Here is a 15,381-nt window from a genome sequence, read left to right as displayed (position 1 = left end):
GATAATGCACAGCCCTGTGTCGCAAGGATCTGTACACAATTCCTGGAAGCTGAAAATGTCCCAGTTCTTCTATGGCCTTGATACTCACCAGACATATCACCCATTTGAGCATGTTTGGGATGCTCTGGATCCCGCCAATATCCAGCAACTTCGCACACCATTGAAGAGGAGTGGGACAACATTCCACAGGCCACAATCAACAGCCTGATCACCTCTATACGAAGGAGATGTTACACTGCATGAGGCAAATGGTGGTCACCAGATACTGACTGGTTTTCTGATCCACGCCCCTACTTTTTTTTAAGGTATCTGTGACCAACGGATGCATATCTGTATTCCCAGTAATGTGGCCTAATTAATTAATTTAAATTGACTGATTTCCTTCGATTAACTGTGACTCAGTAAAATCCTTAAAATTGTTGCATGCTGCTTTTATATTTTTATTCAGTGTATATGTTGAAGCTGCATCCCTGTCTCACTCCACAGCTCTGAGGAAACACCCCCCAACACCACTTTCCATCAGTTTGTATAGCAGACCCTCGTGCCAAATTGAGTCTAAAGCTTTTTTGAAATCAACAAAGCATGAGAAGACTACACGACTGTCTTGGTGGGCTTGGACCATGTTAGTTTGTTGGTGATGTGGACGCCAAGGAACTTAAAGCTCTCAACCTGCTCCACTATAGCCCCGTCGATGAGAATGGGGGCGTGCTCGGTCCTCCTTTTCCTGTAGTCCACAATCAACTCCTTTGTCTTGATCACGTTGAGGGAGGCTTCTTCTCCAAGAGGCTTCTTAACAGCCTTACCCCCAAGCCATAAGACTCCTGAACATCTAATCAAATGGCTACCCAGACTATTTGCATTGTCCCACCCTCCCTTCTACGCTGCTGCTACTCTCAGTTATTATCATTGAATAGTCACTTTAATAACGCTACCTATATGTTCATATTACCTCAATTACCTCGACACCGGTGCCCCCGCACATTGACTCTGTACCGGTACTCCCTGTATATAGCCTCGCTATTGTTATTTTACTGCTGCTCTTTAATTATTTGTTACTTTTACCTCTTACTTTTTTTAGGTATTTTCTGCATTGTTGGTTAAGGGCTTGTAAGAAAGCATTTCACTGTTGTATTCGGTGCATGTGACAAATAAAATTAGATTTTGATTCGATTTCTGTTTTGTTTTTCAATATGGGTGTACAGGGTCACTCCTCTCTTTCCTTTTTCTTTTCTCTCTTGCCCTCCCTCCCCTCTCTCTTCCTCTTTCTATCGCCTTCCTTCCTCTCTGCAGAGGACAAGACATCTTATGTTACCTCATAAACATTTGAGCAGAAACCCGACACTTTCTGCTGTCCAACAAATCAAATCCTTCTCTCTCTTCCCCTCTTTACCGCCTCCTTTGTTGATGCCTTTGTTCTTCCAGTTGTGACCTTCTGGCGTGAGATTGATTTTCAGGTCCTTGAGGTGATTTGTGATTTTTGGGGGGTGCAATTTCACTCTTTCCGAGTCAAAAATAACCCAGTGGATTAACGGGTCACTTTAGTGGTGTGACCTCCTTGCTGCAAGTGTCTCTCAGATTACATTTCTATCCCTAATGTTTTCTATAAAGACAGGGAGAGAGAGAGAGACTTGTCCTCTCATGTCTTTTTAGTTATCCGCTCTGGCAGAGCTGTTTTGTATGGTCTACATATTACCGAGGCTTAAGGATATCGACTACCATGACATGATCACACCCGCTTGCTCTATAACAATCCACAATTTGCATTGTAAAGTGGAGAAAAATAAAACTACCTCCTCCAGGGTCACACACACACACACACACACACACACACACACACACACACACACACACACACATAGTGAATCTTGATTGGCTTACTGCTGTGTAGCCCAGAGCAGAATTCCAGTGTTCCTGGCAGCCCTGACTACCCCTCTCCTCTACCAAGAGTCCCCTCCACTAGAGTTACTGTTTACCATATCTCTCTGTGATGAGAGGGGAAGGATGATGGGGTCCTGCATCCTAGATGGCACCCTATTCCCTATATAGTGCATTACTTTTGACCAGAGCCCACGCACGCAAATGCACAAACACTCGCTCGCGCACGCGAACACACAGTTTATCTTGCTTTGCTGCTTCTTTGATTTCTGTATATCCATAGATAAACACATCACTCCCACAAAGGCTCTAGTTTTCTGTATATCTATAGATAAACACATCACTCCTACGAAGGCTCTAGTTTTCTGTATACAGTGGGGGGGAAAAGTATTTGATCCCCTGCTGATTTTGTACGTTTGCCCACTTACAAAGAAATGATCAGTCTATAATTTTAATGGTAGGTTTATATGAACAGTGAGAGACAAAATAACAACAAAAAAATCCAGAAAAACGCATGTCAAAAATGTTCTAAAATGATTTGCATTTTAATGTGGGAAATAAGTATTTGACCCCTCTGCAAAACATGATTTAGTATTTGGTGGCAAACCCCTTGTTGGCAATCACAGAGGTCAGACGTTTCTTGTAGTTGGCCACCAGGTTTGCACACATCTCAGGAGGGATTTTGTCCCACTCCTCTTTGCAGATCTTCTCCAAGTCATTAAGGTTTCGAGGCTGACGTTTGGCAACTCGAACCTTCAGCTCCCTGCACAGATTTTCTATGGGATTATGGTCTGGAGACTGGCTAGGCCACTCCAGGACGTTAATGTCCTTCTTCTTGAGCCACTTCTTTGTTGCCTTGGCCGTGTGTTTTGGGTCATTGTCATGCTGGAATACCCATCAACGACCCATTTTCAATGCCCTGGCTGAGGGAAGAGGTTCTCACCCAAGATTTGACAGTACATGGCCCCGTCAAATGATGCGGTGAAGTTGTCCTGTCCCCTTAGCAGAAAAACACCCCCAAAGCATAATGTTTCCACCTCCATGTTTGATGGTGGAGATGGTGTTCTTGAGGTCATAGGCAGCATTCCTCCTCCTCCAAACACGGCGAGTTGAGTTGATGCCAAAGAGCTCCATTTTGGTCTCATCTGACCACAACACTTTCACCAGTTGTCCTCTGAATACTTCAGATGTTCATTGGCAAACTTCAGACGGGCATGTATATGTATTCTTGAGCAGGGGGACCTTGCGGGCGCTGCAGGATTTCAGTCCTTCACGGCGTAGTGTGTTACCAATTGTTTTCTTGGTGACTATGGTCCCAGCTGCCTTGAGATCATTGACAAGATCGTCCTGTGTAGTTTGGGCTGATTCCTCACCGTTCTCATGATCATTGCAACTCCACGAGGTGAGATCTTGCATGGAGCCCCAGGCTGAGGGATATTGACAGTTATTTTGTGTTTCTTCCATTTGCGAATAATCACACCAAATGTTGTCACCTTCTCACCAAGCTGCTTGGCGATGGTCTTGTAGCCCATTCCAGCCTTGTGTAGGTCTACAATCTTGTCCCTGACATCCTTGGAGAGCTCTTTGGTCTTGGCCATGGTGGAGAGTTTGGAATCTGATTGATTGATTGCTTCTGTGGACAGGTGTCTTTTATACAGGTAACAAGCTGCGGTTAGGAGCACTCCCTTTAAGAGTGTGCTCCTAATCTCAGCTCTTTACCTGTATAAAAGTCACCTGGGAGCCAGAAATCTTTCTGATTGAGAGGGGGTCAAATACTTATTTCCCTCATTAAAATGCAAATCAATTTCTAACATTTTTGACATGCGTTTTTCTCGATATTTTTGTTGTTATTCTGTCTCCCACTGTTCAAATAAACCTAACATTCAAATTATAGACGGATCGTTTCTTTGTCAGTGGGCAAACGTACAAACTCAGCAGGGGATCAAATATTTTTTCCCCCCACTGTATCTATAAATAAACACATCACTCCCACGAAGGCTCTAGTTTTCTGTATATCTATAGATAAACACATCACTCCTACGAAGGCTCTAGTTTTCTGTATATCTATAAATAAACACATCACTCCCACGAAGGCTCTTGTTTTCTGTCTGTATGTGAAAAAGGTAATCGTATAACACTAAAGACAGTGTGTTCCAAGGCTCTGTTGGTGTTGATGCATCATTCTGTTTACAAAGGGAAGGCACTATTGCTTTGGTGCGCGTCCTCCTGAAGATGAGTTTTGGGGTGTGTGCGCGTGTGCGTGGCTATGCTCCTATACCCAAAGTGAAAAGGGCAGCTTGTGCTCATCAAGACAATGCTCTTCTATTTTTGCCTCCTGTCTTTCTCTCTCCGCCTCCCTCCCTTTCCGCTTTCCTAGAACAGAGGACAAAACAATTTTCTCTGAATGAGCCTAAAGAAGGGAGAGGCATGAACGGACAGAGAGAGCGAGAGAGAGTCTCAGTGTTTTTAGTGAGGAGCCTGGTTTCATCAATACAATACAGACAGCTGCAGGTCTGGAAGGACACACACACTGAAGGCAAAGTTCCTCAAAGTTGTCATTATACATAGACTCCAATGTTTAAACCGAGTCCAAAATTTCCCTCAGACTTATTTTAATATCGCAAAAAAATAATGCTATTGGTTTATATGAATTTTGGGAAGTTCAAGTCACAACAAAGAAAAGGTGACTGTGTGACACACCCTGGATGGAAATAAAGATGCAGCTAGCTAGTGTCTATTGAAGCCATGGCTCCCATGGCAACAGGCCCTGAACAAGGGTTGTGCTTATTTATTTTGGGGTGAGTCACTCAGTCACACTACACTACACCACACCAGACCAGACAGATGACATGACTACTGTCTTTTAAGAATAAACAGTGCATGGGGAGCGAGAGAGACGAAGGCTACACACATTGGTTGTGTCTGAAATGGCACCCTATTCCCTAGTGCAGCCATCAAGATATGTTCTTCGTCTGTGTCCCAAATGACACCCTTTATAGTGCTTTACTTTAGACCAGAGCCCTGGGACCCTTTTCACTATATAGTACACTACTTTTGACCAGAGCTCTATACTGGACCCTGGTCTAAAGTAGTGCACCTCATAGGGAATAGAGTGGTATTTGGGACGCAGCCCTTGAGTCGACCCTGAGACTGGATCCATGTATTATGAAAGAGGATTAAATATGTAAAGGAGCTTCTCATCCAGGAGTGAAGATGGTCCAAGCCATCAAGATCCAGACAGAAGTCCTGAATAATACATGGTGTTGCTTGGCTGTTTTTTATTGTATATCTATAGTGCTCCAAAGACTGTGTCTGTACCCCAAATGGCTCCCTAGTAGTGTGTGATCTATATAGTGCACTACCTCTGACCAGGACCAAAAGTAGTGCAATACATAGGGTGCCATTTTACTTAGGAAGAGGGAAGTGCTAGGCTTGGGCAAAACCCCGGTATAAGGTATAAACTTTATATTTCGAAATACAGACGGTATGATCCACCTCGCGGAGATTGTGGGGGTTGCGTGCTACGCCACTGCTTTTATTATAAGTTAATTATGACTATAAGAAATCTAAGATCTGTCAAATAAATGATATCCAGCTCAGGACTCAATCTATGCATTTAGTTTGCGAACTTGTTAACTAAGTGGCTAGATGTCAAGATCAAGCTTCTTGGTTACAGCAGAGACATTCAAGCCCCTCCTCGATCAAGATCCCTGTTGCCTAAATTGTTTTGTGCAACAACAAAAAAATACATAAAATAAAACGTGTGTGTGTGTGCACATACATACATACATACATACATACATACATACATACATACATACATACATACATACATACATACATACACACACGTGTGTGTATATATATATATATATATATATATATATATATATATATATATATATATATATATATATATATATATATATATATATATATATATACACATATACACATATATATATATATACACATATACATATATATATATATATATATATATATTACATACACATACTGCTCAAAAAAAATAAAGGGAACACTTAAACAACACAATGTAACTCCAAGTCAATCACACTTCTGTGAAATCAAACTGTCCACTTAGGAAGCAACACTGATTGACAATAAATTTCACATGCTGTTGTGCAAATGGAATAGACAACAGGTGGAAATTATAGGCAATTAGCAAGACACCCCCACTGAAGGAGTGGTTCTGCAGGTGGGGACCACAGACCACTTCTCAGTTCCTATGCTTCCTGGCTGATGTTTTGGTCACTTTTGAATGCTGGCGGTGCTTTCACTCTAGTGGTAGCATGAGACGGAGTCTACAACCCACACAAGTGGCTCAGGTAGTGCAGCTCATCCAGGATGGCACATCAATGCGAGCTGTGGCAAGAAGGTTTGCTGTGTCTGTCAGCGTAGTGTCCAGAGCATGGAGGCGCTACCAGGAGACAGGCCAGTACATCAGGAGACGTGGAGGAGGCCGTAGGAGGGCAACAACCCAGCAGCAGGACCGCTACCTCCGCCTTTGTGCAAGGAGGAGCAGGAGAAGCACTGCCAGAGCCCTGCAAAATGACCTCCAGCAGGCCACAATTGTGCTTGTGTCTGCTCAAACGGTCAGAAACAGACTCCATGAGGGTGGTATGAGGGCCCGACGTCCACAGGTGGGGGTTGGGCTTACAGCCCAACACCGTGCAGGACGTTTGGCATTTGCCAGAGAACATCAAGATTGGCAAATTCGCCACTGGCACCCTGTGCTCTTCACAGATGAAAGCAGGTTCACACTGAGCACATGTGACAGATGTGACAGAGTCTGGAGACGCCGTGGAGAACGTTCTGCTGCCTGCAACATCCTCCAGCATGACCGGTTTGGCGGTGGGTCAGTCATGGTGTGGGGTGGCATTTCTTTGGGGGGCTGCACAGCCCTCCATGTGCTCGCCAGAGGTAGCCTGACTGCCATTAGGTACCGAGATGAGATCCTCAGACCCCTTGTGAGACCATATGCTGGTGCGGTTGGCCCTGGGTTCCTCCTAATGCAAGACAATGCTAGACCTCATGTGGCTGGAGTGTGTCAGCAGTTCCTGCAAGAGAAAGGCATTGATACTATGGACTGGCCCGCCCGTTCCCCAGACCTGAATCCAATTGAGCACACCTGGGACATCATGTCTCGCTCCATCCACCAACGCCACGTTGCCCCACAGACTGTCCAGGAGTTGGCGGATGCTTTAGTCCAGGTCTGGGAGGAGATCCCCCAGGAGACCATCCACCACCTCATCAGGAGCATGCCCAGGCGTTGTAGGGAGGTCATACAGGCACGTGGAGGCCACACACACTACTGAGCCTCATTTTGACTTGTTTTAAGGACATTACATCAAAGTTGGATCAGCCTGTAGTGTGGTTTTCCACTTTAATTTTGAGTGTGACTCCAAATCCAGACCACCATGGGTTGATAAATTGGATTTTCATTGATTATTTTTGTGTGATTTTGTTGTCAGCACATTCAACTATGTAAAGAAAAAAGTATTTAACATGATTATTTAATTCATTCAGATCTAGGATGTGTTATTTTAGTGTTCACTTTATTTTTTTGAGCAGTATATATATATATATATATATATATATATATATATATATATATATATATATATATATATATATATATATACACACATACATACAGTTGAGGTCGGAAGTTTACATACACCTTAGCCAAATACATTTAAACTCCGTTTTTCACAATTTCTGACATTTAATCAGAGTAAGAATTCTCTGTCTTCGGTCAGTTAGCTTTACCACTTTATTTTAAGAATGTGAAATGTCAGAATAATCGTAGAGAGAATGACTTATTTCAGCTTTTATTTCTTTCATCACATTCCCAGTGGCTCAGAAGTTGACATACACTCAATTAGTATTTGGTAGCATTGCCTTTAAATTGTTTAACTTGGGTCATACTTTTCAGGCAGCCTTCCACAAGCTTCCCACAACAAGTTGGGTGAATTTTGGCCCATTCCTCCTGACAGAGCTGGTGTAACTGAGTCAGGTTTGTAGGCCTCCTTGCTCGCACACGCTTTTTCAGTTCTGCCCACAAATTCTCTATAGGATTGAGGTCAAGGCTTTGTGATGGTTACTCCAATACCTTGACTTTGTTGTCCTTAAGCCATTTTGCCACAACTTTGGAAGTATGCTTGGGGTCATTGTCCATTTGGAAGACCCATTTGCGACCAAGCTTTAACTTCCTGACTGATGTCTTGAGATGTTGCTTCAATATATCCACATAATTTTCCTGCCTCACGATGCCATCTATTTTGTGAAGTGCACCAGTCCCTCCTGCAGAAAAGCACCTCCACAACATGATGCTGACACCCCCGTGTTTCACGGTTGGGATGGTGTTCTTCGGATTGCAAGCCTCCCCTTTTTCCTCCAAACATAACGATGTTCATTATGGCCAAACAGTTATATTTTTGTTTCATCAGACCAGAGGACATTTCTTCAAAAATTATGATATTTTTCCCCATGTGCAGTTGCAAACCGTAGTCTGGCTTTTTTATGGCGGTATTGGAGCAGTGGCTTCTTCCTTGCTGAGCGGCCTTTCAGGTTATGTCGATATAGGACTTGTTTTACTGTGGATATAGATACTTTTGTACCTGTTTCCTCCAGCATCTTCACAAGGTCCTTTGCTGTTGTTCTGGGATTCATTTGCACATTTTGCACCGAAGTACGTTCATCTCTAGGGCACAGAACGCGTCTCCTTCCTGAGCGGTATGACACCTGCGTGGTCCCATGGTGTTCATACTTGCATACTATTGTTTGTACATATGAACGTGGTACTTTCAGGTGTTTGGAAATTGCTCCCAAGGATGAACCAGACTTGTGGAGGTCTACAATTGTGGAGGTCTTGGCTGATTTTCTTTTGTAGGCATTGAAATACATCCACAGGTACACCTCTAATTGACTCAAATTATGTCAATTAGCCTATCAGAAGCTTCTAAAGCCATGACATCATTTTCTGGAATTTTCTAAGCTGTTTAAAGGCACAGTCAACTTAGTGTATGTAAACTTCTGACCCACTGGAATTGTGATACAGTGAATTCTAAGTGAAATAATCTGTCTGTAAACAATTGTTGGAAAAATGACTTGTGTCATGCACAAAGTAAATGTCCAAACCGACTTGCCAAAACTATAGTTTGTTAACAAGAAATTTGTGGAGTGGTTGAAAAACAAGTTTTAATGACTCCAACCTAAGTGTATGTAAACTTCGGACTTCAACTGTATATATTTAAAGTATTCAGACCCATTCCATTTGTCAAAATTGTGTTCCGTTGTAGACTTATATAAAAAAAAAAAAATTGTATAAAAAAAAAAAAGATACCTTATTTACATAAGTATTCAGACCATTTGCTATGAGACTAGAAATTAAGCTCAAGTGCATCCTGTTTCCATTGATCATCCTTAAGATGTTTCTACAACTTGATTGGAGTCCAATCGATTGATTGGACATGATTTGGAAAGGCACAAATCTGTCAATATAAGGTCCCACAGTTGACAGAGCATGTCAGAGCAAAAACCAAGCCATTTGGTCGAAGGAAGTTTGCGAATAGCTCAGAGACAGGATTGTGTTGACACAGATCTGGGGAAGGGTACCAAAAAATGTCTGCAGAATTGAAGGTCCCCAAGAACACAGTGGCCTCCATCATTCTTAAATGGAAGAAGTTTGTATCCATCAAGACTCTTCCTTGAGCTGGCTGCCTGTATTTGTATTAATTGTAGAATAATAGTGAAGATATCAAACATATGAAATACGACATTGAATCATGTAGTAACCCCAAAAAATGTTAAACAAATAAAAAAAAATTTATATTTGAGATTCTTCAAAGTAGCCACCCTTTGCGTTGATGACAGCTTTGCACACTTTTGCCATTCTCTCAACCAGCTTCATGAGGTAGTCACCTGGAATGCATTTGAATTAACAGGTGCACCTTGTTAAAAGTGAATTTGTGGAATTTCTTTCCTTAATGCCTTTTAGCCAATCAGTTGTTTTGAGAAGGTAGGGTTGGTATACAGAAGATAGCCCTATTTAGTAAACGATTAATTCCATATGTCAAGAATAGCTGAAATATGCAAAGAGAAACGACAGTCCATTACATTTAAGACATGAGGGTCAGTCAATATGGAGAATGTCAAGAACTTTGAAAGTGTCAATTGCAGTCGCAAAAACCATCAAGCGCTATGATGAAACTGGCTCTCATGAGGACCACCACAGGAATGGAAGACCCACAGTTACCTCTGCCGCAGAGGATAAGTTCATTAGAGCTACCAGCCTCAGAAATTGCAGCCCAAATAAGTACTTCATGGTGTTCAAGTAACAGATACATCTCAACATCAACTGTTTTGAGGAGACTGTGTGAATCAGGCTTTCATGCTCATATTGCTGCAGAGAAACCACTGCTAAAGGACTCCAACAAGAAGAAGAGACTTGCTTGGGTCAAGAAACACGAGCAGTGGACATTACACCAGTGGAAATCTGTCCTTTTGGTCTGATGAGTCCAAATTTGAGATTTTTGGTTCCAACCGCTGTGTCTTTGTGAGATGTAGAGTAGGTGAACAGATGATCTCCGCATGTGTGGTTCCCACCATGAAGCATGGAGGAGGAGGTGTGATGGTTTGGCATTGCTTTGCTGGTGACACTGTCAGTGATTTATTTAGAATTGGAAGCACACTTAACCAGCATGGCTACCACAGCATTCTGCAGCGTTACTCCATCTTATCTGGTTTGCACTTAGTGGGACCATAATTAGTTTTTTAACAGGACAATGACCCAACACTCCTCCAGGCTGTTTACAGGCTATTTGACAAAGGAGAGTGATGACATGCTGCATCAGATGACCTGGCCTACACAATCACCTGACCTCAACCCAATTGAAATGGTTTGGGATGAGTTGGACCGCAGAGTGAAGGAAAAGCAGCCAACAAGTGCTCAGCATTTGTGGGAACTCCTTCAAGACAGTTGGAAAAGCATTCCATGCGAAGCTGGTTGAGAGAATGCCACGAGTGTGCAAAGTTGTCATCAAGGCAAAGGGTGGCTACTTTGTAGAATCTAAAATCTAAATATATTTTGATTTGTAGAAAAAAAAATGGGTTACTACATTATTCCATATGTGTTATTTCATAGTTTTGATGTCTTCACTATTATTCTACAATGTAGAAAATAGTCAAAATAAAGAAAAACCCTTGACTGAGTAGGTGTGCACAAACCTTTGACTGGTAATGTATATAATTGTTTTATATAATAAAAAATAATAATAGCGCCACTTGCTAGCTAATACGGTATACCCCTGTATGGTGCAGAAACGGTATGACTATATGAAAATCTGGATACCGCCCAACACTAGGAAGTACTGCCTGCCTCAGAAGTCTGTCCAGTCCTCTGGACTTCTCTGAGTGGAGACAGCAGCTTAACCAGTCTTGTCTTAGGAAGCCAGGGAAGATTCATTTTTCTCTCTCTCTGTCTCTCTCTCGCGCGCTCTCTCTCTCTGAGACACACTGGATTACAGTTCACTGCTGTGTGTGTCTCTCTCTTAGAGGAAATAGGTGTGTGTCTGAGTATATGTGTGAACAAGAGTGTGTGCACACAAGTGTGTTTGTGAGAGGTGTATGTGTGTATGTATGAACATTTTGTGAGGTGTATATGTGTGATTGTGTGTCCTTGTCTGCTAATGCTCCTCAAGCCTGTAACACCTCTGATGCTGCCTGCCGTGTATGTCACACCGCTGCTCTCATCACCAAGAGCCAAGCACACAACCTGGCCCCTGGAGATAAGCTGCTGAGGTTGGGTTCAGGAGCAACAACTGCTGAGGGCAAAAGGGGTGCAACTCAATATTAGGAAGGTGTTCCTAATGTTTCGTACATTCGGTATAGTACTATCAGCAAATATTGAAGAATGAATTCTATTCTAATCTATTGTAGTCTGTTCTACTCTATTCTATGCTGTCCATTCACTAACATGACCTCCTATGTCTGTTTCTCTCCCTCCAGGTTTGGATGAGAGCTCTTCAGCAGTGAGACAGTGAGAGGCACCTCCACACCCCCTCCACCGCCATCATGCCACCGCCCTCCGATATCGTCAAGGTGGCCATCGAGTGGCCGGGGGCCTTCCCCAAGCTCATGGAGATAGACCAGGTCAGTGCCTGATGGAAAAAGAGGGGTCAATTTCCCAATAAACTGCCCAGTACTACTTTCACCTATTGTCTCAAAACCAATGGTGACAATCCTACGCATTGCTAGTCCTTTGCCTGACTCAGATTAGTGCAGACGTCAGTTGCACTCATAGAGCCTAGTTTTCCGGACCTAGATTCTCAATTGAGCATGCTTTTTAGTCCAGGACAAGGCTTAATAACGTTACGTTATAATTAAGCAATAAGGCAGGAGGGGGTGTGGTATATGGCCAATATACCACGGCTAAGGGCTGTTCTTATCTACAACACAATGCAGAGTGCCTGGATACAGCCGTTAGCCGTGTATATTGGCCGTATACCACAAACCCCAGAGCTTTATTGCTATTATAAACTGGTTACCAACATAATTAGAGCAGTAAAAATACATGTTTTGTCATACCCGTGGTATACAGTCTGATATACCATGGCCTTCAGCCAATCAGAATTCAGGATTCAAACCACCCAGTTTATAATGTCTGATATACCACGGCTGTCAGCCAATCAGCATTCAAGGCTCGAACCACCCAGATAATAATTGTATTTCTATGGTTTTGCTATCTGGGGTGTATTCAGTAGGAACCACAAAGGCAAACAGGCCAAAACGAGGAGGAACTACCTACACTGTAAACATGTGTACTGTAATAAGAAACACTTGTTTTTGTTTTTCCGTTGCAAAACTTTTGCTACGGTGTGCCCTAATGAATGCACTCCTGCCGTCAGTGGCTCTCAGTGGTTAGGAAGATGGAGAATTCACCTAGTGTGCATCCCAAATGGCACTCTATTCCCTTTATAGTGCACGACTTTTGACCAGGACTCATAGGGTGCCATTTGGGATGCAGCCATCAAGGTAATGCAGGAATCAGTCAGGATCAGGATTTGTCACCTCTATTTCCTACTGTACCCCTGAGCTAGTAGTTTACCCTGGGTGGCTGCAACACAACACAGTAATCCTTTGTTGTGAATGTATAATGTACTGATGTAAAGGGCAATGTACACAAGGTGTCCTGTCACACGTTTGATGTGAAATGTGATACACCCATAGCACTAATTACTCCTCTAGGTATATAATATCTGTAAATGTAATTGTTACTCTGTTACTGACAACGTACACTGTCATGGAGTTAGGTGCTACTGAGAGATGCATGCATTTTCATCCAAGCTGTTTTAACTGTGAAAACATGCCCACACTTCTTTCTCTTCCTCCCTCTCTCGACTCTCCTCCCTCCCCTCTCCTCCCTCTATCTCTCCTCTGTGTGGCCTCTGTTAGCAGCCTAGGCCCTGCAGAATATGCCTGCCTGCCTGACTGAGTCACTCAATGAATGTGTTAAAGCAGCCGGCTCAGTGCTCTGGAGCCCATTGAGACTAGCAGCCGGCTCAGTGCTCTGGAGCCCATTGAGACTAGCAGCCGGCTCAGTGCTCTGGAGCCCATTGAGACTAGCAGCCGGCTCAGTCCCATTGAGACTAGCAGCCGGCTCAGTGCTCTGGAGCCCATTGAGACTAGCAGCCGGCTCAGTGCTCTGGAGCCCATTGAGACTAGCTCTGCAGAAATATAAAGAGCCTCTACAGAATGAGCTGCTGCCTCTCTATCACATAGCAACTGTGTGTGTGTGTGTGTGTGTGTGTGTGTGTAACTCTGCTGCTGTGCCTCCCAGGCCTCTACCCAAACATTTGTTTTTTTTAGTGTCTGAGAATTGATCCAAGTACAGCACATGCTAAAGAGAGAGAACTAGCTACTGTAGCTCTGAGGGACTGGTGAGGATGCTCTAGAGAGAGAGAGAGAGAGGGTGGAGGTAGAGAGAGAGGGTGGAGGTAGAGAGAGAGGGTGGAGGTAGAGAGAGAGGGTGGAGGTAGAGAGAGAGGGTGGAGGTAGAGAGAGAGGGTGGAGGTAGAGAGAGGGTGGAGGTAGAGAGGAGGTAGAGAGAGAGAGAGAGGGTGGAGGTGGAGGTAGAGAGGAGGTAGAGAGAGAGGGTGGAGGTAGAGAGGAGGTAGAGAGAGAGAGGGTGGAGGTAGAGAGAGAGAGGGGAGAGGTAGCGGGAGAGGTAGCGAGGTAGAGAGAGAGGGGGTAGGTAGCGAGGTAGAGAGAGAGGGGGGAGGTAGAGAGAGAGGGGGTAGGTAGCGAGGTAGAGAGAGAGGGGGGAGGTAGAGAGAGAGGGGGGAGGTAGAGAGAGAGGGGGGAGGTAGAGAGAGAGGGAGGAGGTAGAGAGAGAGGGGAGGTAGAGAGAGAGGGGAGGTAGAGAGAGAGGGGAGGTAGAGAGAGAGGGGAGGTAGAGAGAGAGGGGAGGTAGAGAGAGAGGGGAGGTAGAGAGAGAGGGGAGAGGTAGCGAGAGAGAGGGGAGGTAGCGAGGTAGAGAGAGGGGGGAGGTAGCGAGGTAGAGAGAGGGGGGAGGTAGCGAGGTAGAGAGAGGGGAGGGGTAGCGAGGGTAGAGAGAGGGGGGAGGGTAGCGAGGTAGGGAGAGGGGGGAGGTAGCGAGGTAGAGAGAGAGGGGGGAGGTAGCGAGGTAGAGAGAGAGGGGGGAGGTAGCGAGGTAGAGAGAGGGGGGGGTAGCGAGGTAGAGAGAGGGGGGAGGTAGAGAGAGGGGGGAGGGGTGGAGATAGGGGGGAGGTAGAGTGAGAGGAAGGGGAGAGGTAGAGCGAGAGAGCAGGAGGGGGGAGGTAGAGAGACTGAGCGAGAGAGGAATAGGAATGCTTGAAGCCTTGGTAAGGGTACAGGGGGATAGGGAGAGAAGAGGTGTGTGTGTGTGTGTGTGTGTGTGTGTGTGTGCACGCACGCAGTGTTACAGAGTGCCCCTCTTCGCTGCAGTACACACTCAGAGGAATGGGGAACACTGCAGTAGAGAGAGTTAATACTGGCTGTCACTATCGTTCCAAAACATACAACACCACTCCCGCCCTTGTTCCCTCTGTCCTGAGAGAGACTTTATAGCTGTACACAATACCATTTGAAATATTTTATGGAACTATAATGATGTGCAGATGGTTGTTGATTCAACAGCAGAACATATGAAGTGCATCCCAAACAGAACCCTATTCCCTACATAGTGCACTACTTTTGGCTAGAGCCCTATAGGCCCTGGTCAAAAGTAGTCCACTATGTAGGGAAAAGGGTGCCGTTTGGGACTTAACCCTGGCTGTCCAGATCCTTAACCACTGACCACTAAAGCTGTACCACTCCACCCTGCATGATGTTATAAACATAGACTGGTCCCAGATCTGTTGTTGCCATCTTGCCAACTGGCGTGACAATGAACATAGGATTTGGAAAGACCGCACAAACAGATCTGGGACCAGGCTAGTT

The 15,381-nt window shown here is 44.4% G+C and overlaps 1 protein-coding gene across 1 annotated transcript in view; it reads left to right on the top strand.

The window, feature by feature from the left end:
* Positions 1-15,381, top strand: part of LOC115175425 (engulfment and cell motility protein 1) — a 189,574-nt gene that overhangs the window by 74,081 nt on the left and 100,112 nt on the right. The window contains exon 2 of the mRNA XM_029734654.1: positions 11,908-12,051. Coding sequence (XP_029590514.1) covers positions 11,974-12,051 — 78 coding nt within the window. The 5' untranslated portion in view covers positions 11,908-11,973. The remainder of the gene's footprint in view (positions 1-11,907; positions 12,052-15,381) is intronic.

The sequence above is a fragment of the Salmo trutta genome, chromosome 36 (genome assembly GCF_901001165.1).
Source record: "Salmo trutta chromosome 36, fSalTru1.1, whole genome shotgun sequence".
NCBI classification, from domain to species: Eukaryota; Metazoa; Chordata; class Actinopteri; order Salmoniformes; family Salmonidae; genus Salmo; species Salmo trutta.
This window is presented reverse-complemented; position numbering and strand designations above follow the sequence as displayed.